The 26,199-nt window shown below is 43.8% G+C and overlaps 1 protein-coding gene across 5 annotated transcripts in view; it reads left to right on the plus strand.

Moving 5' to 3' along the window:
- The window catches only part of UBR4 (ubiquitin protein ligase E3 component n-recognin 4), a 132,376-nt gene that overhangs the window by 19,915 nt on the left and 86,262 nt on the right, over positions 1 to 26,199 (plus strand). For all 5 annotated transcript variants that reach the window (XM_078452300.2, XM_060626242.3, XM_060626241.3 and 2 more), the window contains exons 12-32: positions 1,318 to 1,417; positions 1,553 to 1,690; positions 2,729 to 2,846; positions 3,924 to 4,111; positions 5,060 to 5,219; positions 5,340 to 5,425; positions 12,686 to 12,855; positions 14,192 to 14,474; positions 15,140 to 15,275; positions 16,203 to 16,282; positions 16,745 to 16,873; positions 17,699 to 17,881; positions 18,034 to 18,156; positions 18,246 to 18,475; positions 20,473 to 20,594; positions 21,842 to 21,939; positions 22,932 to 23,089; positions 23,847 to 24,056; positions 25,011 to 25,112; positions 25,414 to 25,514; positions 25,757 to 25,955. In XM_078452300.2, the coding sequence (XP_078308426.2) occupies positions 1,318 to 1,417; positions 1,553 to 1,690; positions 2,729 to 2,846; positions 3,924 to 4,111; positions 5,060 to 5,219; positions 5,340 to 5,425; positions 12,686 to 12,855; positions 14,192 to 14,474; positions 15,140 to 15,275; positions 16,203 to 16,282; positions 16,745 to 16,873; positions 17,699 to 17,881; positions 18,034 to 18,156; positions 18,246 to 18,475; positions 20,473 to 20,594; positions 21,842 to 21,939; positions 22,932 to 23,089; positions 23,847 to 24,056; positions 25,011 to 25,112; positions 25,414 to 25,514; positions 25,757 to 25,955 (3,114 nt within the window). The remainder of the gene's footprint in view (positions 1 to 1,317; positions 1,418 to 1,552; positions 1,691 to 2,728; positions 2,847 to 3,923; positions 4,112 to 5,059; positions 5,220 to 5,339; positions 5,426 to 12,685; positions 12,856 to 14,191; positions 14,475 to 15,139; positions 15,276 to 16,202; positions 16,283 to 16,744; positions 16,874 to 17,698; positions 17,882 to 18,033; positions 18,157 to 18,245; positions 18,476 to 20,472; positions 20,595 to 21,841; positions 21,940 to 22,931; positions 23,090 to 23,846; positions 24,057 to 25,010; positions 25,113 to 25,413; positions 25,515 to 25,756; positions 25,956 to 26,199) is intronic.

The following is a 26,199-nucleotide window of genomic DNA, read 5'->3' on the forward strand; positions in this document are numbered from 1 at the left end:
GCAGGATCACCGTTAGAAAACATCGTAGACGTTTTCTCAGTGCCCGTATTAGGGATTCACTGTATCTAAGCATTCCACTATGTAAATAGGCCATAGTTGACTCTAATCACCTTATTGAAACACTTATTTAGGGTGTATGAAATTTCTGGTTTTGATAAACTGTGCTTTGATGAATCTTCTAAAACATAAATCTTTGTGAAGTTGCTTAATTATCCCCTTGGGGTAAATACCTAGAGGTATGAATGTTAGGACAAAGGGCACACTTAGGTAAAAATTTGAAATGTTTTGTCAGACTGTTCTGATTGCATTCTTACTTAGCAGCTGTGTGTGCACGTGTGCCCGTTCCCCCAGGTCCGCTTTGAAGTGGGCATCGTTAGTTTTCACATTTTCTAACGTTAAAGGAGGAAGTTTATTTTTGAGACCAAACACAAGTGGGGTAGGGACAGAGAGAGAGGGAGACACAGATCTTTGACAGCGGGCATTGTTAGGTTTCACGTTTTCTAATGTTAAAGGAGAAAGTTTATTTTTGAACACAAGTCGGGGAGGGACAGAAAGAGAGGGGGACAGAATCTGAAGCAGGCTCCAGGCTCTGAACTGTTGGTGCAGAGCCCGACGCGGGGCTCGAACTCCGATGCCGTGAGACCGTGACCTGAGCCGAAGTTGGATGGTGAACTGAATGAGCCACCCAGGTGCCCCAGCGTTAAAGGAGAAAGGTGGTATTACATTTCTCTTACTCGTATTTCTTTATTAGTGCCATTGCAACTGCCTGTGTCCTTTGCCCCAGTTTTCTCTTTGCTGTTTGTCCTTTTTTCTTACTAATTTACGTGCACTCTTTGTATATTAGATATTCTAATTGTTTGTCATGTGGCCATTTGGACAGAAAGAAAGTTTTACATTCAGTGTGTCAGTCTTCGTTTTTATTCTCTTTGGTTTGTGCCCAGATATTTTACAGAAATTGGCAATCTTTAACTTTTTTCTTCTCGAAAGAATGACTTCAAGTGTCCTAGCAGCCTTTGAATGTCAGCATCTATACATCACCCGGTCGATTCGAGCTGAGAGTTTAAATTCCAAAGTGCCGTGTACTTGGAAGTCTTTCTTTTCCTCTTGGGGTGCTTCACCTGAAGCTTGTGGGTCCTCAGGCGGGCCGTGGGTGGGCTTCAGGGAGACCGAGCTTCTGAAATTACATGCACACATTGTGTGTGCGTTTTCTTCCCTCCGGGGCAAGGTTCATAGGTTGTGAAAGGGGTCTGGGACCCCCGCATGGCAAGACCCCCTGTGCTGAGGTGGTGAGTTGTGTTTCTCCTCTTCTCTGTATAGGCACCAGGGCTTCGGGGTGCTGTCGGTCATACTGGCAAACCACGCTGTCACGCTCTTGACCTCTCTCTTCCAAGACCTGCAAGTGGAAGCACTGCACAAGGTGAGGGACTGCGCGCAGGGGGTCAGCACGGCGACGCTGGCTTCGCTCCTGGGGAGGCTGCCCTGAGCCGTCTGATCACGGGGCTCCTTTCTGCGCCGTTGGGTCCGTAATTCTCTTCTGCCTGCTTCCCTTCAGGGTTGGGAGACAGACGGTTCCCCGGCAGTCCTGAGCATCATGGCCCAGAGCACCTCCATCCAGAGGATTCAGCGGCTGATCGACTCTGTCCCGCTGACGAACCTGCTGTTGACACTGCTGTCGACCTCCTACAGAAAGGTGGGTGGGGTCGCGCCGTGGATGATCTGCAGGATCTCGTGTAACCCTCTCAGGAGGAAAAAGGCTGTACGCCGTGGCCTTCATAAACTCAAAATTTATGGTAATGTTTTGAAGATGAGAGGAAAGCTTCAGTGATTCCACACCTGAATCCGTTACTGATTGTCAGCTTTTTTTTGTGTTTATTTATTTTTGAGAGAGAGAGAGGGAGAGTGAGCACGTGTGTGTGCTCATGAGTCAGAGAGAGGCAAGGAGAGAGGAGACACAGAATCTGAAGCAGGCTCCAGGCTCCGAGCTGTCGGCACAGAGCCCAATGCAGGGCTCGAACTCACGGACTGCAAGATCATGACCTGAGCCGAAGTCGGACGCTGGACCGACTGAGCCACCCAGGCGCCCCTAAAAAAATTATTTTTAAATTATTTTTAAATTATTATTATTATTTTTTTTTTTTTGAGAGAGGGAGAGACTCAGAGCAAGGGAGGGGAGAGAGAGAGGGAGACACAGAATCTGAAGTGGGCTCCAGGCCCTGAGCTGTCAGCGCAGAGCCCGACACGGGGCTCGAACTCACAGACTGCGAGATCATGACCTGAGCCGAAGTTGGAGGCTTAACCAACTGAGCCACCCGGGTGCCCCCTGATTGTCAGCTTTGTGATGCACATGGCTACTTGGTTCTTTGTGACAGCGGTCATATTTTCATTTTTTAATTAAAAAAAAAAAGTTTATTTATTTATTTTGAAAAAGAGAGAAAGAGAGTGCAAGCAGGGGAGTGGCAGAGAGGAAGAGAGAGAATCCTAAGCAGGCTCCGTGCTGTCAGCCTAGAGTCTGATGCGGGGCTCGATCTCATGAAACGTGAGATCATGACCTGATCGAAACTAAGAGTCTGAAGCTTAACAGACTGAGCCACCCAGGCACCCCAAGAGATTTGCTTGGATTTAGAGGAAGAAAGAAGACACGGAGAAAATGTCTTACGTGGTGAATGAGGTGAAGTAGGGCGGCTCCATTTCTGTGACCATTGGTTCCAAAACCTTGCTGTTTTCCTAGGCCTGTGTCCTGCAGCGTCAGAGGAAGGGCTCCATGAGCAGTGATGCCAGTGCCTCTACTGACTCAAACACCTACTATGAGGATGATTTCAGCAGCACAGAGGAGGACAGCAGCCAAGGTAGAGGCCTCTTTTCCATCTCCCAGGAGATAGTTGCAACAGGAAGTTTCTCCATTGGCTCGCTTCCGTTAGTTTCCTGTTTGCCATTTTCCCCTGCCTAGCATGGATCCTGATTTTCTGTGCCCTCAAAGGTGACATGTTATTCAAGAGTAAGTTGAGCTGTGGAAAAATGGATGGTAGAAATTACTCTCAGTGAAGCCCAGATTGCTTTTCATCCTTTCCCCTCCAAGATCAAAATACATCTCGTTTCACGTTTCTTTCTGCATTAACCCATTTGTGTGTAAGGTGATTGGTTTGGCTGTTGTCATAGATGCGTGGTGTGGGGAGGCGTAGGGAGACAAACTCCACTCTGTTGCAGTGAACAACAGGGCAAAGTGAACATTCCCTTCTGCCTTTGTTTGGAGAGAGATGGAATGAGAGAAATATCTCCATTATAATTGGGTTTGTGGGAGCGGTGTATAGTATTGTGAAAGGTGCAGTTTTATTTGTGTATCTGAGAGAGCGCGAGCGAGCGAGCGTGAGCATGTGTGTGCCCTGTCTCTCGTCTGTGAGAGAGAGAGAGAGAGAGAGAGAGAGAGAGAGAGAGAGAAAGAGAGAGAGAGAGAGAGAGAGAGAAGGTGTGTGTGTGCACAAGCATGGGAGGGTCAGATGGAGAGAGAGAGTCTCAAGCAGTCTCCACACCCACTGCGAGATCATGACATGAGTCAGAATCAAGAGTCAGACGCTTAACTGATTCGGCCACCCAGGTCTTAATTTGGGCTTTATGACCCATGGACAAGTAAACATTTGTTTTTCAAAACATTTGGCTTGTTGGCAGTAAAGTGAGGTGGTTCTTTCTTCATTGGGCTCCTTTAAAAAAATACCAGTTTTATTGAGGTATAATTTATGTGCCATAAAACGCTTCTGGTTTGCTTACACACTTAGAGGAGTATTGACAAATTTATGAAACCACGTTACTCCCACTGAGTCCAGATAATCCTCGTGTTCCTTTTGACGTAGACTGTTTCACAAAAAAGGTGTGCTAAAAAAATTTTTACATTGTGTTATTTTTATTACTTCTCTCTTTCTCTGTTCCAGATGATGACAGTGAGCCTATTTTGGGGCAATGGTTTGAGGAGACCATCTCCCCCAGTAAGGAGAAAGTGGCACCTCCACCCCCTCCCCCGCCCCCTCCGCTGGAGAGCTCGCCTCGCGTTAAAAGCCCCAGTAAACAGGCCCCCGGTGAGAAGGGCAACATTTTGGCTAGTCGCAAAGATCCTGAGTTGGTAAGAGTAGATTTCTGAGGTTTAGGGGAGGGAGAAATGGGAAGAAGGGGTGTGAAGAGCAGACCATTTGAACTCAGACATTTTGTAGATTGGTTAATTAACTGTCATGTTTAAAGGCATTTTTACTTAGGGCCTGAGTGTACTGATTGCATTTGATTAAATAACTTGTACCCTTGGTGTTGCTTCTCTGATTGAGGGTTAGTAACATAGCCTTTGGAGTTAGAAGTGAGTTTGGATCTAGCTTTTACCACTCACTGGCTTTGAGACTGTGGGCAAGAATCTAAACTTCTCCGAGCCTCAGCGTTGTCTTCTGTCATATGGGAGTGATAGTACCTGCCTTTAAGGGTGTTGCGAAGAAGTGAAGAGCCCTTAGCATAGGTGTGGTACGTCGTTAAATGCTCGCTAATTATTTGTTCAAGCAGTATTTCTAGATGATGTACTATCAGCCCTGTTCTAAAGCAGACACGTCAGATACGGACCTCACTTTCATACAGCTTAGTCTAGTCAAGGCCGTGGACGTAAAACATTTACACAATAATTCAGTTTCATTTTGAGAGAGCAGTAAGGAGCTGGGAATTCCCTGTGTGTATAATGATCATACAGGCTTCCGAATTCCTTATTCCAATAATGTCCCCGAGCTGAACAAATACAGGGCCTTGGAGGAGTGAAAGAAGCAAGTCTGTGTAGAAGCCTCTGTCTTCACACGGAGTTTTCTGAAGTCTGTTGTGTTCAACTGGTGCCATTTTTTGTAACTGGAAGAATTATGTGGGAAAGATTGTCATAGTTAAGCTTAGCCCCACTCCCGCTGTAGGGGCTTTAAACTCTGACTTGAATTCATTGCATTTGTTCCATCAGCTCTATGGGCGTGTTTTATTTCTATTTAGATCGAGGGTTTAGAGGCACTCTGGGCTTATGAACCTGACATGAACTTCTCTGTGCTCTCTTTAGTTCTTAGGTCTGGCTTCCAACATTTTGAACTTCATTACCTCTTCCATGCTGAACTCACGGAATAATTTTATCCGAAACTACCTGAGTGTGTCTCTTTCAGAACACCACATGGCCACCCTGGCCAGTATCATTAAGGAGGTGGACAAGGATGGACTCAAGGGTCAGTAGACAGGATCGGTGCCTGGCGGGTTTTTTTCCCCGGTGGGGCTTGGCTGTCGCCGGGGCGGTGTAATGCATCGAGTGGCTGCTTGAGTCATTGGCTTTCTTGTTTGCCTCCAAGGCTCATCAGATGAAGAGTTTGCTGCTGCTCTCTATCACTTCAACCATTCTCTGGTAACTTCTGATCTTCAGTCGCCCAACCTGCAGGTTTGTGTGCACTGTGACCCTCTGGCCAAGCGCCGTCTGTGTCAGCTCCCGGTAGGCTGTAGCCTTCCAGTCGCAAAGGAACATGGTTTATCCTGGAGACCCCCTCACTGGAAAGAGTGTTGACAGATTATTATGTCCCACTGCCCTGATGAGGGTCATTTTAGGGAAGAGGAAATGTGTTCTTTATCCCCAAGTCATTCAGTAAACTGAAAAGGAAAAATGATGAAAACCGCTCCTGAGGACTGTCGCAGTAGGCAAGTGGACAAAATAGATGAGAGCGGTTTATAAAAAAGGGAAATACACATGGCCAGCAAACGCAGGAGATGCTTAACTTAATTAGTAATCTAAGAAATACATGTTGAAATGTGTGTTTTAAAAGAATCATTCAGGCGCCCGGGTAGCTCAGTTGGTTAAACATCTTGATCTTGGCTCAGGTGATGATCTCACGGTTTGTGAGTTTGAGCCCCGCATTAGGCTCTGTGCTGACGGCACAGAGTCTGCTTGGCATTCTCTCTTCTTCTCTTTCTGCCCCTTCTCTGCTTGCACTTTCTTCGCACTGTCTCTTAAAAATAAATAAATAAGCTTAAAAAAAAACAATCATTCAAATTACAGGAGTAGGTGTTTTCAGATAGACTGCTATTTGCAAACTCACCACGAAAATAAAGCCTAGGATCTTGATTGTAAGTTTTGAAATCTTAGGGTTTTCTCTCCCCGCTGGTAGGTGATGTTCTGAATCCTGCATCTCAGATTCCTTCATTCGTTATTTTTATTTATATATTATATATCCGTGTATGTATACGTATATACATACATATACATATATATGTATATATGTATATATGTATTTTATTTACTAACAATTTTTTTGAAGTTTATTTTTGAGGGAGAGAGAGAGTTGGGGGGGGGGGAGGGACAGAGAAAGAGGGAGACAGAATCTGAAGCAGGCTCCAGGCTCTGAACTGTCAGCACAGAGCCTAACACGGGGCTTGAATTTACCACGAGATTATGACCTGAGCCAGAGTCAGATGCTTAACCGACTGAGCCACCCAGGTGCCCCTATATATATTTATTTTTACATTCGTAGTCCTTAAAGTTTTAAATTGATTGTTTTAAGCATTATAGTAATGATACCATGCTATATCTCATCTTTTTAGGCTTTCTTTTTTCACTTAATATTATTTACCACTATGTTGCCCAGGTTCATTTATATTACTGTTAATTCTGAAGTTCTTGCTTTGACTGCTGTCTGCTGTCCCATTGTATCTGTGACTATACCAGCTCCCCTCTGCTCCCACTGTCGGACCTTTGGATTGTGTCAGATTTTGTTGCTATTCCAGTTGTTGTTGTGATCTTTGTTGTAGAAGTCTCCTGTGATAAAACAAGGGGTTCTCTTGGGTAGAGAACTGGGAGTGGAATTGGCAGGATATGGAGTATGTGATTGTAAGCAGGTGATGCCAGACTGGTCTCTAAAGTAGCTACATCAGTGGGGCACCTGGCTGGCTCAGTTGGTGGAGCATGCGACTCTTAATCTCAGGATTGTGAGTTTGAGCCCCACATTAGGTGTAGAGATTACTTTAAATAAATAATAAAATAAATAAACAAACAAACAAACAAACACAGGAGCTGCACCAAGATTTACTATCACCAGCAATGTGTTCGAGATTTGTGGGTTCACTTTCCCAACATTTGACAAGGTCATATTTTGAGAATAACTTATTTTTAACACGGTCAGAGTTTGTGGTTCTCATTCTTTAGTGTACATAAAGATCCCTGGGGAATTTGTTTAAAAAAATGCAGATTCCTAGCTGTGGCCACCCTTCATCTCCCCTAGAAGAATTAAATTTGGTAGATCTCCAGTAGTTTGCCCTAAGATTGTTTTGAAATTTTTTTTTTTGTTATTCTTAAGGTTATTTCAGTGGATTCTCAGAATCAGGACACAATCGAAGAGATTGCACTTGCCCCAAAGGGACAAAATCTAGGAAGCAATTTCAAGAGGTTAAATTTGATTCTTAAAATCCTAGGCTATTTGAGAAATTCTTTTTTTTTTTCCCCCACTTAAAGTTTATTTTGAGACAGAGAGAGACAGAGCGATGCAGAGGGGGCAGGGCAGAGAGAGGGAGAGCGCGAATCCCAGGCAGGCTCCATGCAGCCATCCCAGAGCCGGTGTGGGGCTCGAACCCACAAACCGTGAGATCACGACCTGAGCTGAAACCAAGAGTCAGACACTTAACCTACTGAACCATCCAGGTGGACCTATTTGAGAAATTCTTAAAAATTCATTTCTTTGTTGGGGCACCTGGGTGGCTCAGTCTCTTGAGCACCTTACTTCGGCTCAGGTCATGGTCTTCTGGTTTTTTTGGACTTAAGTGCTGCGTCGGGCTCAGTGTTGTCAGTGCCAAGCCTGCTTTGGCTCCTCTGTCCCATCTCTCTCTGCCCCTCCCGCACTCCAGCGCTCTCTCAAAAATAAAATTAACATTTTAAGAGCTTATTTCATCGCTTAAAAAGATAACTATAAAACCTATTTGTATGTACCTATTGTTAGATGAAACAGTGGGGTTTTTTTGGCAGGAAAGGGAATATAAACAGAGTGGTAAAGTTGTTGACCTAAGATGAAGAGAAGAAAATTCTTCAGTCAGTATATGGCCTGCAGCTCCTTCTCAGACTGTATAGGGTCGGGAAGTCGTGTCAAAGTTACGAGCTCCTTAAGTTTATTTAGGGAATAACTAAGATCTTAAGTTTATTTAGGGAAGTTTCACAGTTCACAGACTTGGCCTTTTCCTGCCGAAACTTGTCCAAATAATGGGGGAAGAAATATTTTTCTGTAGAGAATAGGAGTTCTTAAGACTCCTGTAATGATGTTGTCCTCATAGCATGTAAAAAACTAATTCCAGACCTTGTGTGGACATGCAACTTGTCTTCCCATAACCACTGACTTTATGTAGAACAAATCCTCAAAACTCCCTTCTCATTCCATCTCCAAACACGGGCTTTTAAATTCTGCCCCCAAATTTCATTGCTATGATGGAAGAGAGTAACGGATGGTTAGTGTAATTTAACGACCTGCTATTGAGTTCCCCTGCCCTGCATATTGTTTCTCTGGGATCATGTACAGAGTCCTGTCCCTTTATCAAGATACCTGAGTGCTATTGCAGGACATACACGGTGTCCTTAAGGTAGGTTAGCAGAATGTAGCTCAGTCTGTGAAAGTAAGCAGATAGAAGTTTCATCACAAAAATTGTCTTCACCTATCAGGTCATAAAAACTGGTTCCGAGTTGGTAAGACCAGTAGGCCTGTTCCCTGCTTCTAGGAGAAATTGAAGCCTACTTATTTACTTCCCGAGATGACATCTTGGGAAGAGGGCTTTCTGTTGAGATGCCATGTGCTTGGTTGGCATGGCCTCTCTGTTCTTTCTTTCAAATTTGTTATTAGAGCAGTCTAGTAAGATGATTTGTGTCTTCTGAAACCAAACGAGAAAGCAGGCCTTGTGTGGTTTTCATTGTCCTGCTCTACTGGCCATTGGGGATTCTCTCTGTCTCTAGCCCTGTTGGGGATGGCACTGAAGGTTCCAGCTCTCTAATCATAGGGTTGGTTCCCCTGGCAGTCAGCCCCTGGCCTAAAGCTGTCGAGGGGCCTCCTTATTATAAACATAGGTAATGCTGAAAGGGGCTTATTATGAATAACAAAACACGTTCTTCTCACCCTTGTCAGGAAATGATGAGAGTTTTAGGAGCTCTGTACCAGGAATGAGACAAAGACCAAATATACATTTCTTCTTACATCCCAGGATCACAGGGGCTTAGTGTTTAATAGGTATCGGGTTTCAGTTCGGAAAAATAAATAAGTGCTGGAGATGGATGGTAGTGATGTTTGCACAGTGTGTGTTTATTTAATGCTGCAGAACTGTGCACTTAAAAAATGGTCAGTTTTCGGTTGTTTTTTATCACAAAGTAAAATGAGAAACATACCTGGCACATAATATTAGTGCCTACACAACATTAGCTGCTGTCTTTGTTACTATTACCATTTAATGTTGTGTTTATAGTTATTATATTTATTATTATGTATAAAATTATAATAATTTAACGTTACCGTAGAGGTCTGAGTTCATTCATTCATTCGCAGAGTATTCACGGAGCACCTACTGCATGCCAGGTAGTGTAGGCACTGGAGAGATCCAGATGATTTGAGTTAGTGTGAGACCATAAGAAAAGGGGGAGATAGGAGATACCATGTGGATAAAGGGCCCATGGTAGATAGAGATCACGGGAAACTATTTGAACGGGGTAAAGAACACGGATAGGAGAGAGTCTAAGGTGTTGCCTGGGTTTACAACCCGGATGAGACCAGAAGGATGCTGTTGTCTTTCGTAGAAAGGGGCCATCGGCGAGAAGGGTTAGTTTGGTGGTAGAGGAGCCGTGCCGAGTGCTCGGGGAGCACTCCTGGGTTTGAGTCAGCTCAGAGGTTGTGTGTACTCGTGGATCGCTTATTTATGCACGGTTGCTCAGAATGGTCCTTTGGGTTCTTGAGCTACACGAGGCACAGTTTGCCATTTTCTCTTTTTGTTTTTAAAAACAGTGTCACCTTACCAGCCCAACTGTCTTGCCGTCCGTTGTGGTTAGCCAGACTAACCACACTAGCCAGACTAGCCAGACTAGTCCGTTGTGGTTAGTGGAATGTGCAAACCATTCTGCAGTAGAGCTTGAGCGTTAGGCTCTCCTTAATTTTTCAGGTATTTATTTATTTTTTTAGATGTTTATTTTTGAGAGAGAGAGTGTGAGTAGGGGAGGGGCAGAGAGTGAAGGGGACAGAGGATCCGAGGATGGCTCTGCGCTGAACTCAAGAGAAGAACCGTGAGATCATGACCTGAGCGTAACCGAGTGAGCTGCCTAGGCTCCCCGAGGCTTTCCTTTAATGGAGTAAGCTAAAAGCACTTAAGTAGGCGTTACCGATGTGATTATTGATTATGTTGCTTCCTGTGTCAGAATGTTGCATCTTACAGCCCTTTCAATCCAGTGAGAAAAACAATTTGTATGTTTTTATATATGAGAATTCTATGTAAGAATTTGGTGTGTAAGAATTGTGTAGCATATATTAATTTTTTTAGTTAAACGGTTACCCCTACCATTAAAGCCACTTTAAATATGATGATGTTGTGGGGGGCCAGTGGGTTGAAGACATCTGGAAAGTAGTTGGAAATGTGAGTCTGAAATTCAGAACTTAAATTAAGAGTGGTAATGTGGTTTTGGGAATTATCCACTAAGGGGCAGTCGTTGAAGTAATGAGAAACAGCAAGGTGGGCGGGGGATGGCCCGAGCGGCGAGGGCTGGGGCCAGGAACCCAGGAGAGCTGGCATTAAGCAAGGGTGGGCACGGGGGTGCTCGGGCTGGAGGGGGCACTTCAGGCTAGGCCTTGGTTGGTGGGCTATGGCTCTCTTTTACTTCTTAGGAAGCCCTCTTCCTTAGGGCTAATCCAGGCTCTGAGGAAGGCTTGATCATTTTTTGCGGCTCTGAGGCCCGAGACAACGGACACAAAACAAAAAAACCCTCTCTTAAAAAAAAAATCCTATAAATAACATTGTAACGTTACATTCTTCCACCAAATTCATGGTTTATGTTTTTCCATGTTTCTTTGTAGTCCCTGTCTGTGTAGATAGATGCACGGTTTTGCAGTTAAAATCAGAACATCAATTCATCTCTTTTTTTCTGCTTCTTTCAAGTTTTACTATTTCAAATATTACTCCATTAAGTTTAAAAAAAATTTAGAGACACACACACATAGAGTGCAAGCAAGGGAGAGGCAGGGAGTGAGGGAGACACAGAATCCGAAGCAGACTCGGGCTCTGCACTGTCAGCACAGAGCCCGACACGAGGCTCGAACTCACGAACTGAGAGATCATGACTTGAACTGAAGTCGGACGCTTAACTGACTGAGCCACCCAGGTGCCCCGAGAATGTAGATTTTAGAGATGAATCTGGTTTGGGCAGTTGGGAGTCTTGTGGCTTAGTGTGTTTTTAAACCACTCTGACCTCTGTTTCCCGCATCAGTAGAATGGAGCGCATACCCAGGTAACATCGTGGCCCAGAGCGTTGCCTGTGACAGTTGGTGTGCGGCACTTAGTCATGATAACTGCCCAGCACATGGGAACTACTCCTGATTATCTGTGACATTTTGAATAGTTGTTTCCCAGGAATGGGGTCCTCTGGGGTGTTACCTAAGAACATAATTTAATTTGGCAGACTTAGAAACTTATCCTGTATCCTGAGGTAACTATGATTTGTGTTTTCTGAAGCCAAGTGAGAACACTGGCCTTTTGTCTGGTGTTCCATTGGCATCCTGCTCAGTTTGTGTGTGTGTTTGAGAAGATAAGTTACAGCTTAGATAACTGAGCTCAAAGTCAAGCTCATTTGAAAGACACGCTACAACTGGAGGCAGAGGCACAGCCCTGACTAATTGGAGGTGCCTTGACATCTTACAGGCAGATTTCTCTGCTAATACCGTTCGTACAAGTGGGTGGACCCACAGGTGCGGGACCGACCTCCCCACTTGGCGTATTACTTGTATATAACTGGTTATCGAAGAAAAACTGTCAGCCATTAAAATTGTTCAGGAAGTTTTCTTCTGAAGGGAAGACTTTTCGTGTTCTGCCTGTTTGGAAAATCGTCCTGATTCTGCCGTCTCAGTTTGCATCTCTGCATTTCTCCTTTTTCAGGACCCCATCTCTGACACCAATTAACTGTAGTTGTGAATGGGGCTAGATGAGTAACTTTCCCTCGATAGTTTTCCTGTTTGTTGAGCGAAGTGACCTTTCTGCAAACCGCGTCTGAATCTGAATTTCTGTGTACCCTTTAAAATACTCCTTCAGCGCCGAAATCAAGAGTCGGGTGTTCAACCTACTGAGCCACCCAGGTGTCCCTTGACTTTTTTTTTTTTTTTTTATGTTTTTCCTTTGCAGTCAATATATTTTATTTTCTGAGCTACCTATTCAAAATTTTCCCATTTAAACCATTATGGTGTGTCCCTTCCTTACTGAATTGAAAGGTTCTTTGTAAATTCTAGATACAAGTTCGTAGTTAGATAAATGTTTTTAAAATACTGTTTCTCATACTGTGGCTTGTCGTTTCTTTTATTAAAAGTGACTTTTGAAGAGAAAAAAAAAATACTCCTCCAGCATAAAGGGTAACATTTAGGGCTCATTGGTAACCTTTGGCCTCATTCCCTGTCTTTTTCCTAATGGTTTCCTGTGTGTCTTTTCCTGGCAGAACACGCTGTTGCAGCAGCTGGGAGTAGCGCCTTTCTCTGAGGGCCCCTGGCCCTTGTACATTCACCCTCAAAGCCTCTCTGTGCTTTCACGCCTTTTGCTCATCTGGCAACATAAAGCCGCTGCTCAAGGTGATCCAGATGTCCCTGAATGCCTTAAAGTTTGGGACAGGTAAGAGAACTCCAGGTGAAGCCCTGCAGAGAAGGTTATGGACTTTTTTGATTTGTTTGACTTCTTTGTAGTTAGTCGGTGGCTCTGAGGTGGTATCTGCTGATGGCACAAACTGGTGAGGGCGGACGAGTGTGTGTTTCCGGTGGCCTTGGGGGAAGAGGTGCTGTTTAAAAAACAGGAGCACCAAATTAGTTATTTAATTAATTAAATAAGTAATATAAAAAACAGAAGTACATAAACTATGGTCTGGGAACAAAGTCATCCGTTGGCACCTGGGGGGGTTTGGTTGCAGTTTTGAGACATAACCTGACTCCTGAATGTAACCGATTCAAGAGTCCTGTCCTGATTTATTGAAAGGTGGGGAACAGGAAAGCCAGCTCTGTCTTTGGCTGTTCTGTTTTCAAAGTGAAACCACTCCAAGTGACTTGCAGTCTTTTTTTGGACAACTTTTAAAGAATTTCTTCACTTGGGGGAAGCTCAGATTAATCATCGAAATCCTCTTTAGATGGACCTATATTTGCCATTTTTGTTTACATGGTTAGGAGCCTTCAAAGCAGTTTGTTTTCCTAAAAGGCTTTGCTTTTCTCTTCCTCATTCTGTGATCAAATAGCTGTAATGCTGGATTTGAGAAATCCTAAACCTCCTTGAGTGCCAAAGACCCACTGTGTTTTTTCCTGGTGGAATCTTGCAAAAAAAAAAAAAAAAAAAAAAATGGGGAGGGGGGTTGTCGGGGGAAGAGACGAGGATGAGGGAAACCTTTATTAAAACACAAATCTCTTTCCTAATAGCCAGAGGCAGTGGAAATAGTTGGCTACATTCATTCCTTTTTTGCATAAAATCTCTTCTGACAAGTTCTCCGAATAGTGTAATTTCTTTTTATTGCTTTTTACCGCACCGACTCATTTTGGACTGTTACCATGTAGTGAATTTAACCTGTAGGGCTAAGCTCTCAAGATAAGCTATAGAGCCAAAAACGATAGGGGAAAGTAATTGAACTATCTCTACCTGTCCAGGTTTATTAATTTAAAAAAAAAAAAAAAAAAAGGAGCCACCGTTTTGGGGGCTTCCGGTTCTTTTCATGGTCAGAAATGGCGGAGTGCGTGTTAACACTATCACCACAGTCGACAGGGAATGTTTTGTGGTCGAGTCTTGCTTTTTTGTAGCCAGGATTGAGTTCTTAAATCTTCTCTTTCCACGTAGATTCTTGTCTTCCTTGATTTGTTGTCTTGATGCCTGGGTTTAGAAAGCTTAACTCTTCCAGCACGTGACACCGTGACTCGTGGGGGACGTGTTCTGACTTTGTCCACCAGACACGTTCTCCTTTTCTCCGCGGTAGGTTCTTGTCGACCATGAAGCAGAGCGCCCTGCAGGGGGTGGTGCCCAGTGAGACGGAAGATTTGAACGTTGAGCATCTGCAGCTGCTCCTCCTCATTTTCCACAACTTCACCGAGAAAGGCCGGCGGGCCATACTGACCCTGTTCGTGCAGATCATCCAGGAATTGAGTGCCAGCGTGGAGGCCCAGGCGCGCTCCGTGCCCCTCATCCTGGCTCGCCTCCTTTTGATCTTCGATTATCTGCTTCATCAGTACTCCAAAGCCCCTGTGTATCTGTTCGAGCAGGTACAGATGAACGCATTGTTTTCGCTCTACTGGCTGTGATTGAGAGTGTCACTCTTCTTGAGTTGTGGTGATCCAAAGCAAAATGACCTGCTTACTTGAGGTTTCAGGTGTTTGTTGTGGTAGGTTTATGATTAACCTTGGGAATACCACTGGACTTCTGGATGTGCACTCACGCTTTGTACCTAGCCAGGAGCAGTAAGTGTAGATTATTTGATTTGATGCATTTGTGAAAATTGGATTATAGGCTCTGTTCACAGATATCCTTTGAATCACCCCACTTTATACCTGTGTCTAGCTCTGTGCCCCGAGCATCGGTTCACCCCCAACCCGCCACTCCCCACCGTGAATATTTGTTAGTGGAGGAATGATGGTTGAGCAGTAGGTTTTATGGATTAGTAAATTCTTTTGTTGTAAGGATCCAACACGAGGATGGGAGGTCCAGGTAAGGATTATTCAGCATTTCCTAAAATGTTTGCTTGAGTGCTATTCCTATTAAACTTCAGCAAAAAAGATTGTTCCCCAAAAAAGTCACGGAAAAATCTAAAACTTTTGTTTTGGCTTGTGAGTTTCCCAGTCTTTGATATGTTGGTCAGTTGTGATGCCTGCAGTGAGATGCTGAATGTGGCTGTGTATCTTTCTTAATTTGAGTATTTGTGTTTTAAAAGGTACAGCATAACTTGCTGAGTCCTCCTTTTGGGTGGGCAAGTGGATCCCAGGACAGCAGCAGCCGCCGGGCGACTTCCCCTCTCTATCATGGGTTCAAAGAAGTAGAAGAAAACTGGTCTAAGCATTTTTCATCAGGTCAGAAAAAAGACGGTCAGTAAGAAGCTGACTCATTGGCTCTCGTTGGGGGGATTAAATTTGGTATTTGGAGACTCCTCAAGGTTTAGTCTATTCCTTATAGGTGGCAGATACCAGTGGATTCAAAACATTTTCAGAAATAGACCGTTGCATATCCCACATTGATTTAAAAACAAAAAGCAAAAAACCATTGATACATAAGAATTAGGAATTCTTGTGTATGCTCATAGAGTACAGTATTTGGATTTTTGCCACTTGGAGTGATTACATTTAATTTTTCAGAGGAATGTGGTTCTGACCCACAGGCTAAATTTCCTTTTGGGTCATGGTGGGGTCTATTCAGAAAACAATGGGAGCCATGACATTCTCTGCAGTGTTTCTCATAGAGCAGGTGTCCGTCCCTTCTTTTGATGAAGTGCCTCTTGTGTTTATCTTTAGTTTGTGTTTGCACACTTCCTGAGGAGTGTAAGCTGTTGAGTGGAGTTTGTGGAAACTCCTCAAACCTTAGATCCTGTCATTGGGATCTCCTAGTAGTTAGTCCTGTTGATATTGGGGAGACAGCCATTTAAGTTTAATGCAGTTAGTCTGTGGGTCCAATTTTGATGATTAACTTGGTGTTTGCAGAGCACCTCTGTTACCTCCTAGAGCAGTGGTTCTTAACTAGGGATGCTTGGGCCCCATGCCCAGAAGGGACAGTTGGCAATGTCTGGAGACCTATTTGGTTGTCAAAACTGGAAGGGTGCTAAACATCCTGTCGTGCACAGGATAGCCCTCCCTCAGCAAGGAATTATCTGGTCCAAAAGTCCGTAGTGCCAAGGTTGTTTGTGTTTTCAAGTGTCCAAAGGGTTTTCTTAATTTTTACATTTTATACTTACTAAGCAGAATCGAGAATGAAACCATTCTTCTAACGAGCTTATTGTTTTTCAGATGCTGTCCCACAACCCAGATTCTACTGTGTCCTGTCCCCAGAAGCCTCAGAGGATGATTTGAACCGACTTGATTCTGTGGTACCAGGAATTTTAAAACCCCATTTTACATGTGGGTCAGATGGTTTCCACCAAAATCAGCCTGGCAGGGGAAAAGGGAGTCACTTGCTTTTTGTAATGAGGGAATTTGGCCTGTATTAGGATTTGAGGTTATTCTAGAAGGAAAATATTGTTTTGAGATTTATTCGCTGGGCTCCACTTTTGCTGTAGGGGACCCTTCTTCCTGTCTTTGTTGGCGTGTTCACATGCCGATATTTTAACGGACAAAAATAGTTGCCTCGTTCTATAGCCTGCACTTGTGTGCGCACCATAACCCATCAGCTGGGAGAGGTCCCTGAGTGGGAATCTTGCTGCAGTGAGAAATTCATAACTATAATTTGAATGAGCTGTTTTGTCAGTTCTGAGGTTAAATGGTAGTGTATGGGTTGGAGGAAAAATATTTCAAAAAATGGGACAGAATGATTTTCTTTCTCTCGATATTAGGCGTGCGATGTTCTTTTCTCCAAGCTTGTCAAATATGATGAGCTTTATACGGCACTGACATCACTGCTTGCTGCTGGATCCCAGCTTGACACAGTCCGGAGGAAGGAAAATAAGAACGTAACGGCCCTGGTAAGACCACCGAAGCCCAGGCTGATGATGAAGAGTTTGGGCTGTGTTTGATGATTTGGTAGCTGTTCTACCAGAAATTTCTTTCTGGGGTCTAATCAGTTATTGAATTATCTGTTTCTTACCTTCAGTGAATGGTGGTTGATAGGTCACATTGAAAGTCTCCCACTGGAGCTTTTCCTGTGGTCCCGTGAATGTGTCTCTGTACCTCTAGAAGTTATGACAACAATTAGAGCCACAGAAAGGGCCACCTGATTGTGGGCCTGCGAGGCAGAATGTCCTGCTCTCTTTTGGTTACTTGGTAAATTCTTGGGGAGCCGAAGTTGTCTTAGAACTGTGATTTTGGCTTGTGAGATGTGCAAGTGTGGAGCACATTATTTATATGTGGGTTCTAACATGTTCTGCTTTATTATTGGATGTATTCTCTATAAAGATGTGGGGAGCAGACTTGAGAGCCAAATCTCAGTTGAAAATCAGGACTCTACACAGTCTGCTCTAAATGTATTCAGGGGGCGCCTGGGTAGCTTAGTGGGTTGAGCATCCGGCTTCGGCTCTGTCATGGTCTCACCATTTGTGAGTTTGAGCCCTGCATCAGGCTTTGTGCTAACAGTTCGGAGCTGGAGCCTGGAGCCTGCTTGGGATTCTGGATCTCCCTCTCTCTCTGCCTCCCCACCACCCCCCCCCCCCCCCAACTTGAGCTCTGTCTCGGTCTGCTTTCAAAAATAAATATTAAAAAAAAAATGCTGTATTTGGAACAGTTCTCACTGTCAGGGAGCTCATGACGCGATAGCAAGTGCTATTGCTGTGATTGCTCTTTGCTTTTTCCAGGAGGCCTGTGCCCTTCAGTATTACTTCTTGATACTGTGGAGGATCCTAGGGATTTTGCCACCATCGAAGACTTACATGAACCAGCTGGCCATGAATTCCCCTGAGATGAGTGAATGTGACATCTTACACACCCTGAGGTGGTCTTCCCGTCTCCGCATCAGCTCCTACGTCAACTGGATAAAGGTACCACAGTGTGACACAGGCCTTGCTGCCAAAGGGTTGTCCAAAGTCACCGTGCTCTGTACTTGTGGGAACTTGTTAATTTAAGAGTAATGAAAGCTTTAGATTCTGTTTGTGTCAACCTTCTGAACACGTTTTCTTGGCTGTCCAAATAGGATCACCTTATCAAACAGGGCATGAAGGCTGAACATGCCAGTTCTCTCTTAGAACTGGCATCCACCAAGTGCAGCTCAGTGAAGTATGACGTTGAAATTGTAGAGGAATACTTTGCTCGACAGGTACGTTAGTTTTGGGTTCATAATGACAGGATTTAGCTTCTGCTGCAGTCTTTCCCCACAACTAATTAGTATCTTGGGTATCTTTAAAGATCTCATCATTCTGTAGCATTGACTGTACCACCATCTTGCAACTTCATGAAATTCCAAGCCTGCAGTCCATCTACACCCTCGATGCTGCCATCTCGAAGGTCCAGGTCTCTCTGGATGAGCATTTTTCTAAGATGGCCGCTGAGACTGATCCTCATAAGTCATCTGAGGTCACCAAGAACCTGCTTCCAGCCACCCTACAACTCATCGACACCTATGCATCGTTCATTAGGTGTGACAGGCTGCCTGCCCACGGATGTCAAGATGGGGAATTTAGATCCTTCGGTGGTTTGCTTTCCTTAGAGGCCTGAAAATTCTTCACATTGGACTTAGTGGTGTTTTTTGTTTTTTTTTTTTTAAGTTTATTTATTTATTTTGAGAGAGAGATCAAGTGCTGTAGGGGCAGAGGGAGGGGAGAGAGAATCCCAGGCAGGCTCTGCACTGTCAGTGTAGAGCCCAGTGCGGGGCTTGAACCCAAGAACCATGAGATCGTGACCTGAGCCGAAATTAGTAAGAGTCTGACACTTAACCAACTGAGCCACTTAGGTGCCCCTAGACTTTGTGGTTCTAGGTACTGTTCACTGTGCAGATCCCAAAGGACTCAGAATTGTACACATTTTTTATTTTTATTTTTGTCAGCTTAGGTTTTTTCTTTTTTCCCCCTCTCTTTGTAGACTGCCTGATGAGGGAATTTTCAAATAGTTCAGGAAGAGTCGAGAAGTTTGATTTCTATAAATCTTTAAATATTTTGTATCATTTACCTTGTAGGATATAAGGAAAGGTAACACAATTTCTCCAGACATGTCATTTCTGTTACTCACTAAGATAAAGCTTTAAATGTTTTTGAATTTCATGGTAGGTAGTTAGAGAAAAAAATTTCCTAATGAGTTAGAGAGTATTTTGAAATCCAGTCCTTTCTTAAGTAATAAACACTGCAATTTGCATGCCCTGTAGACTTGTTCTGTGGGATGTTTAAATATTGTGGAATTTGTTTTCAGTGTATAAAAATTAGGAATTTGTTCACAAAACAAGATTTCAGGCTTTTCTTACATTGGAAGAGCTGGCAAAACTGGGCTTGACATCCCATGTGACATTAACACACTGGAGTTGAGGAGTGGCTGCCCCTTGTAGCTCTGCCCACCGGGCCCCTTTATGCTCATTTACTTTATCTGGTGCCCGTAGGATTTCACTGTTCAGCTCCTGTTCTTTGGAACTTGTGTGCTGAAAGGGACTCGGATTGTTATAAAGTTTAACTAATGTCTGGGTGTGAGTGTCTTGGAGTAAGTAGAGCAGAGACTATTGCTAGAGGCACAATTTTTGACAATATATGAGCCATAAGCGTGAGTAGGAAATGTGAGTGCTTGCTTGTGCCAAGTACTGATCTAGGTACCAGGGATATCGCAGGGTCAAAGGTGACCAAGTCACTTCCCTCTGAGAGCTTGTGGGCTCTAATCTGACCCATTAATTAATGCCAACAGTTTGTATACTGTTAATAAATGTTCCTGGCAAGTAAGTTTGGGAAGTGCTGAGTAAATATAATTGAACAGCTTTCGAGAAAGTATAGTATAGTTGATCCTTGAACAGCATGGGTTAGGGGCACCAATCCCCCTGTGCAGTTAGAAATCCGCAGAGAACTTTTGACTCCCCAAAACATAACTACTAATAGCCTGCTGTTGATCGGAGGCCTTACTGGTAACATCAAAACGATCGATTAGCGCGTATCTTGTATACAAAGGTATCATATCCTGTATTCTTACAATTAAGTAAGCTATTTGTAAAACATAAAAAGATAACATCATACGAAAACCACAAGGAAGACAGAATATGTTTACAGTACTGTACGGTATTTACCGACAAAGATCCACGTGTGAGTGTACCTGTGCAGTTAACACTTAATGTCGTTCAAAGGTCAACCGTACTTCTCAGAGCCTTCAGTATATACATTGCCAAACTTCCAAGGCCGGGGAGAGGTGGGTGGATAGTGTTCAATGTTCACCAAGCTCATCTGTCCTGGAATTATGTTTTGGGAACATTTCAGAGGATGGGATATTCTTTGGAAACAGTTGCCCATTGGAATTTGTAGGAGATTAGAAATGGGTAGGTACTCTCAACTATATTTAATAGATTAGGAAACTGAGATAACAGGTATTTCAATTTGTCTAGGGTAGTTTCTCCTATGATGGGAGTAGATTGCTTCAGTTTTCATGTAGCCCCCTGTTTTTTCTTCAGAGCCTATTTGCTACAGAACTTTAATGAAGAAGGATCCACTGAAAAACCATCCCAGGAGAAATTGCATGGCTTTGCTGCTGTTTTGGCTATTGGCTCTAGTAGGTGCAAGGCCAACACTCTGGGTAAGTGAATTTGAAAATGCTATTACTACCATTGAGTAATAGTATAATGCTATTAATACCATTGAGAATGAGTACTACCATTTATCTGCCTGCCTGCTGACATTTACCACTCACTGGGGCCTTTGTGTGTCAGACACAGGTGTGTGTGTGTGTGTGTGTGTGTGTGTGTGTGTCCTCTCAGGAGCCCTGTGAAGTGTTACCGTCCCCTTTTACTCATTAGGAAACTAAGTCCTCGAAGTTAACTTGCCCGAAATCCTGCATCTTGCAATATGTGGAGGCTGGGATCCAAACCAACATCATTAAACCAACAGCATTAAACTGTTGCTGTTAGCACAGATCTTTGTTCTTGTTTTCTTTTTTCTTTTTTTTTTTAGTTTATTTATTTATTTTGAGAGACAGCATGAGCAGGGAGAGGCAGAGAGAGAGAGAGAGAGAATGAATCCCAAGCAGGCTCCACACTGTTGGCGCAGAGCCCAATGTGGGGCTCAAACTCACGACCATGAGATCATGATCTGAGCTGAAACCAAGAATCAGACACTTAATGGACTGAGCCACCCAGGCGCCCCTGTTCTATTTTCATTTATAGAGATCAGGAAGATTAGCAAGCTGTCCCTTTGTGCTGGGCAAACCTCTTCCCTTTTTTAGGAATGATCTGGTAGAAATGTAGGATGGGGAAGCAAAAGGACTAGAGCAGGACTGGAGTGAAGGGTGGTAGTTACCCTTTAAATTTATAGCCGTTTGTATTTTCCTGAACTGCAAGCTTTAAATGCCCTTTCAGTGTTCAGGTAGTCTGTCTCACTTGAAGAAATAAAATTCTCCTACTTCATCAAACACTGTTCTTGATGTGGATTAAGAATCCCTGTCCTCAGATTTGTCTTAAGGAGAAAAGAGGTCAGAGTGCTGCCCGTCCACAGAGGGTGTAGCAGAGGCTGAAGAGCGGTCTTAGCCTGACTTGTAGCGACATGCCCCCACTTCGCATCTTGTTTTCAGTTGTCGTCTTTATTTGCAAGATTAGAAAGTGAATGTGATGGGAAGTGAAAACCTTATAATCGACATTGTTCGCTATTAAGCAGTTAGTTAGCTCTTGGACATAGTACTGCTATTGAAACACCCATCTAAGCGATCTTCGTAATTATTTTGACAGCTTGGGCAATGGTGTTTCTTTCTGCATTTGGGCTTGGCTTTAAAATACTATGTGTCATTCTTTCCCTCTGGTGATGAGTTCTCATCCTTCCTGTCGCCTCCAGGTCCCACACTGGTTCAGAATTTACCATCCTGGGTGCAGGCTGTGTGTGAATCCTGGAATAACATCAACACCAACGAGTTTCCCAACATTGGCTCCTGGGTGAGTGTCTGTTCGGGAATAGAAATGTGGAGCACCGGCTATTCTGTGTTCTGTTCTTGTTCCTTAGGCTGAAACTAGCTGCCACGAGGTCTTGGTATGCAGCAGTATATTTGCTAATGATCATCGATGTTTGAATCGATAATCAAAGCCTTGAATTACCCAAGCGGTACCCAGGTGGTCGTTTTGTTAGGAAGTCTGGGTTACCCTGTTAAGTGGATGACCACCTTATTACTATGAGTGTGTTTTTTCGTCTGCTTAAGACTGGGATGTGAAGATGAATCGTATTAAGTGTAAAGTGCTGACAAGATCTAGCATCTGAATTCTCAGAAGATATAAACTGTTTCATTTTCTTTTTAGGAGAAATGTTAGGCGCCTACTCCTTTTGTAATGATTTTATATAGTAGCTTTTAGGTTCTCTAGGCTCTTAGAAGACTGTAGAATCTCCTGTCCATTTACTTGACCTTTGTGGATGCTCTAATCAAATTACCTCTATTAACAGATAATTCCATTGTCACAGTTCTTTGGAAAAGCCAAATATTATAATCTTGTTGTCCTGCTTTGTAATCGTGACCCCTGTTTACATCACCCGGAGCTATAGCAGAAGGATCGTGAAGATATTTTAATGGAGGCTCTGGGGCTTTGCAAAATACAGATCCTTCTTAATTATGAGAGACAGTAGTCTTAATGTGAAGTATAATGTATTCTAATGATTTGAAACCTGGTATTGGGTATCTTAACTTTGTACTAACATTTTAACTTAGCTTTTGAAATTTTAAGTTAACTCTGTACTCACTACAATTTGTTAACTGCTTTCAGTGCTCCACCCCACGTTGCTTTCCAGGATGAATGATAGTATATACTGAGTAGAGCCGTTGTCTAGAAACCTCGGTGGAGGTCTTAGTTTATGTCAGTTGGTTTTTTTCCCCCACACGAGAGTTTATCCCAGATAGGTAGACGCTTTTTCTGTTCTTGTCTGTTTTGTTCCCTTCCAGCGCAATGCCTTTGCTAATGACACCATCCCTTCGGAGAGTTACATCAGTGCTGTGCAGGCTGCTCACTTGGGGACACTTTGTGGCCAAAGCCTGCCCCTGGCTGCTTCCCTGAAGCACACCCTTCTCTCGCTGGTCAGGCTGACTGGAGATCTTATTGTGTGAGTACCTACTGCCCAGCCCTCGGTGCTCGCTGTGCCTGCGTCCTGTCGTAGCTAAAGGAAGACGGGATGTAGGGCTGTATAATGACGCTTTTCCTGCATGCTTCGATAGCAGAGAGTATTGTTTCAGAGTGAATAGAGTGTGAACATTCATCTAGAATGCCATGTGAAAGGCAGCAGGATACCTCCTCCCCTCCTGCAGAAGAGGCCATGCAGGCTTCAAATCATATTGTAATTTTGGGGTGCTTCGGGTCGGAATTTGAAGGTGGCAGTGGTGTATTTCAAATCACGTGTCTCCAGAATCATCACGGGAGTTAGACTCTGCTATTGTGGGGCTGGGACAGGCCAGTGGAGGCATGCTCTGTCTTCCAGTACATAGGTCACAGGTGAAGTCCCGTATCATATTGCCTTAAGCGTGGTCCGGATTCCTGGTAGTTCTAGAAGAGTTGTCTGGGTTTCTAGTTTAGGTTTCAGTTCATTTTCTTTCCTGAATACTCTATAAAATACACCTTACGTTATTTAACATTTTAATAAATGGGCTTTTTACATGGAAATGATTTTTGTTTTTGATAGAATAACGAAAAAGAAAATTTTGAAGTTGTATGATTACATCTATGTAAAAAAATAACTGCCAAGGGAAAAAAAGCCTGGGGTAAAAGCTCTCACCCCTCAATAAGTGATTGAATTGCCCGGTCCTTGCCTTTGCAGCTAATTTTGGGGGAGTATATCCATTGACATGGTTCCATTTTCTTTGAAGTTGGTCCGATGAGATGAACCCGCCACAGGTAATTCGGACCCTGCTTCCCCTTCTTTTGGAGTCGAGCACTGAGAGCGTCGCCGAGATCAGTAGCAACTCTTTGGAGCGCATCCTGGGCCCTGCGGAGTCTGATGAGTTCTTGGCTCGAGTATATGAGAAACTGATCACTGGTTGTTACAACATTCTGGCCAACCATGCAGATCCCAATAGGTGAGCCTGATCTGAGCAGACATCAGGTTCCTGTGATCTCCTGCTGTTTTCAGTGAAATGTACTGGCTTCTTTATGTCATTAACTCATGACTCGTACTTTTTAATCGAAAGTTCTGTGCTTATGTGTCTTCTCTTAATGATGAATTCTTAAGAATCAGCATTGAGTAGATGGAAGGCTTAAATGGTTCATATTTGGAAACTTTAAGTCATTGAATGGATGCTTATCAAGCACTGTATTAGATACAATGAACCGTACAAAGGACCTTCATAAAATTTCTAATATTTTTGTAACCCTGCTTCTTTCGGAAATGGGTGGTGTGGAATTAGGTGGTCTGTCACCATTGTCTGACTTTGGTAGTTTAGGTCTTAGTGATGTAGATGAGTCATGAGGAACAGCAAAGTAAGCTGCAGTTTTGTCCCACTGCGAAGCGGACAGATAAAGGGTCCAGTACTGGGGTTTCTGGTTTTTTTGTTGTTGATGAATCCATGGTTTCATCAAGGGCTCCTTTTTTTTTTTTTTTTTTCTTTTCCCTCCCTTCTTCCCTTTCCTCCCTTCCTCCCTCTCCTGCCTTCTTCCCTCTCCTCCCTTTTTCCCTCCCCTCCCTTTTTCCCTCCCCTCCCTTTTTCCCTCCCCTCCCTTTTTCCCTCTTCTCCTTTCCTTTCTTCCTTATAATTTAAAACAGCAGCAATGATTTCTTTGGACTCTTAGAGATTGAGTACATCTGTTATCTCAGGTTTTATTAACTTTTTAGTTTTATTATAATTCAACTTGTTAAACATGCACCGAGTTCCTACTGCACAGCCAGGCTTTATGCTAATAAGTTTTGGGGAAAAAAAACCCAGAATATTGCCCTTAAGGTTTAGTGATAAACTTTGGGTTTTTAAAAATTAATATTAGGAAGGCATTGACACAGATTTTATTTCTGGTAGTTGACTTTTCTTTGTGCTTCTCAGTGGACTGGATGAATCCATCTTGGAGGAATGTCTCCAGTATTTGGAAAAGCAGCTGGAAAGCAGCCAGGCTCGTAAAGCCATGGAGGAATTTTTCTCTGACAGGTGAGCTGTATTTTGTTTTCCTCAGTGAACAGTTTTTGAATGCCTTCTGAAAGTAGTAGGTATTTCTTCTCAGGGAGCACCCAAGGCCTGCTTCAGTGTCTGTACTGTGGGGAGGACTTAGATTCATTGCTGACTCCTTCAGGTTATTGATGAGGGGGTTGACTTCATGAACACCTAGTGTGGTTCATTGGCAAGTGGCCAGTTCCCCTGGGAGAGATGACATCGTGAAGACATAGAAGCGGATGCCTTTTATGTGAGGCTTAATGTGATTCTTCCATTTTTCCCCCCTTCTGCCTCCCAGTGGGGAACTGGTGCAGATCATGATGGCAACAGCCAATGAGAACCTGTCTGCTAAATTCTGCAACCGGGTTCTGAGATTCTTCACCAAACTCTTCCAGCTGAGTGAGTGACAGCTTTTGGTAATCTTCTTATGGGAACTTTGATGTCCGGCTAATACTGTGCCTATCTTCTGCCTGAGTGTAAGCACCGCATAACAAGTGCAGAGAATCCCTCTGAGAAAGTGTGGAAGGAAGTTGAAAACTTGCTCGAAGCCTTTCCTTCCCTCTTTCCTGGCTCACAGTCTGCGCTTCTCCCCCTTTCCCCCGCCTTCCTTCACTGACCGGAGTCTCTCGGTCTGTCCCTAGCTGAGAAGAACCCTAACCCGAGCCTTCTGCACCTCTGTGGCTCTCTGGCGCAGCTGGCGTGTGTGGAACCTGTGCGTCTCCAGGCCTGGCTCACGCGCATGACTGCGTCACCCCCCAAAGATTCCGATCAGCTGGATGTGATTCAGGAGAACCGGCAGCTCTTGCAGTTACTGACTACTTACATTGTTCGGGAAAACAGGTAGAACACGTGCATTTAGGTCAGGTGTCGCGAAGAGCCTCAGATGAACGCTGAGAGTATTTGTTACTTTCTTTCCTTCAGGCATTGGTCCTTAACGTTTTGAACGATTCCACAGCTCCCCTCACTAGACTTAAGGAATCTAGTAGAACTCCTTGGTTTTTCCCGTGGAAAAACTTTTGCAGTGACTTGGCCTGTCAGTTATCGCATAGGCGAATGTTTTGTGCTCTACTAGCCAAAGTCCGAA

Source organism: Panthera onca, chromosome C1 (assembly GCF_046562875.1).
Source record: "Panthera onca isolate mPanOnc1 chromosome C1, mPanOnc1 haplotype 2, whole genome shotgun sequence".
NCBI classification, from domain to species: Eukaryota; Metazoa; Chordata; class Mammalia; order Carnivora; family Felidae; genus Panthera; species Panthera onca.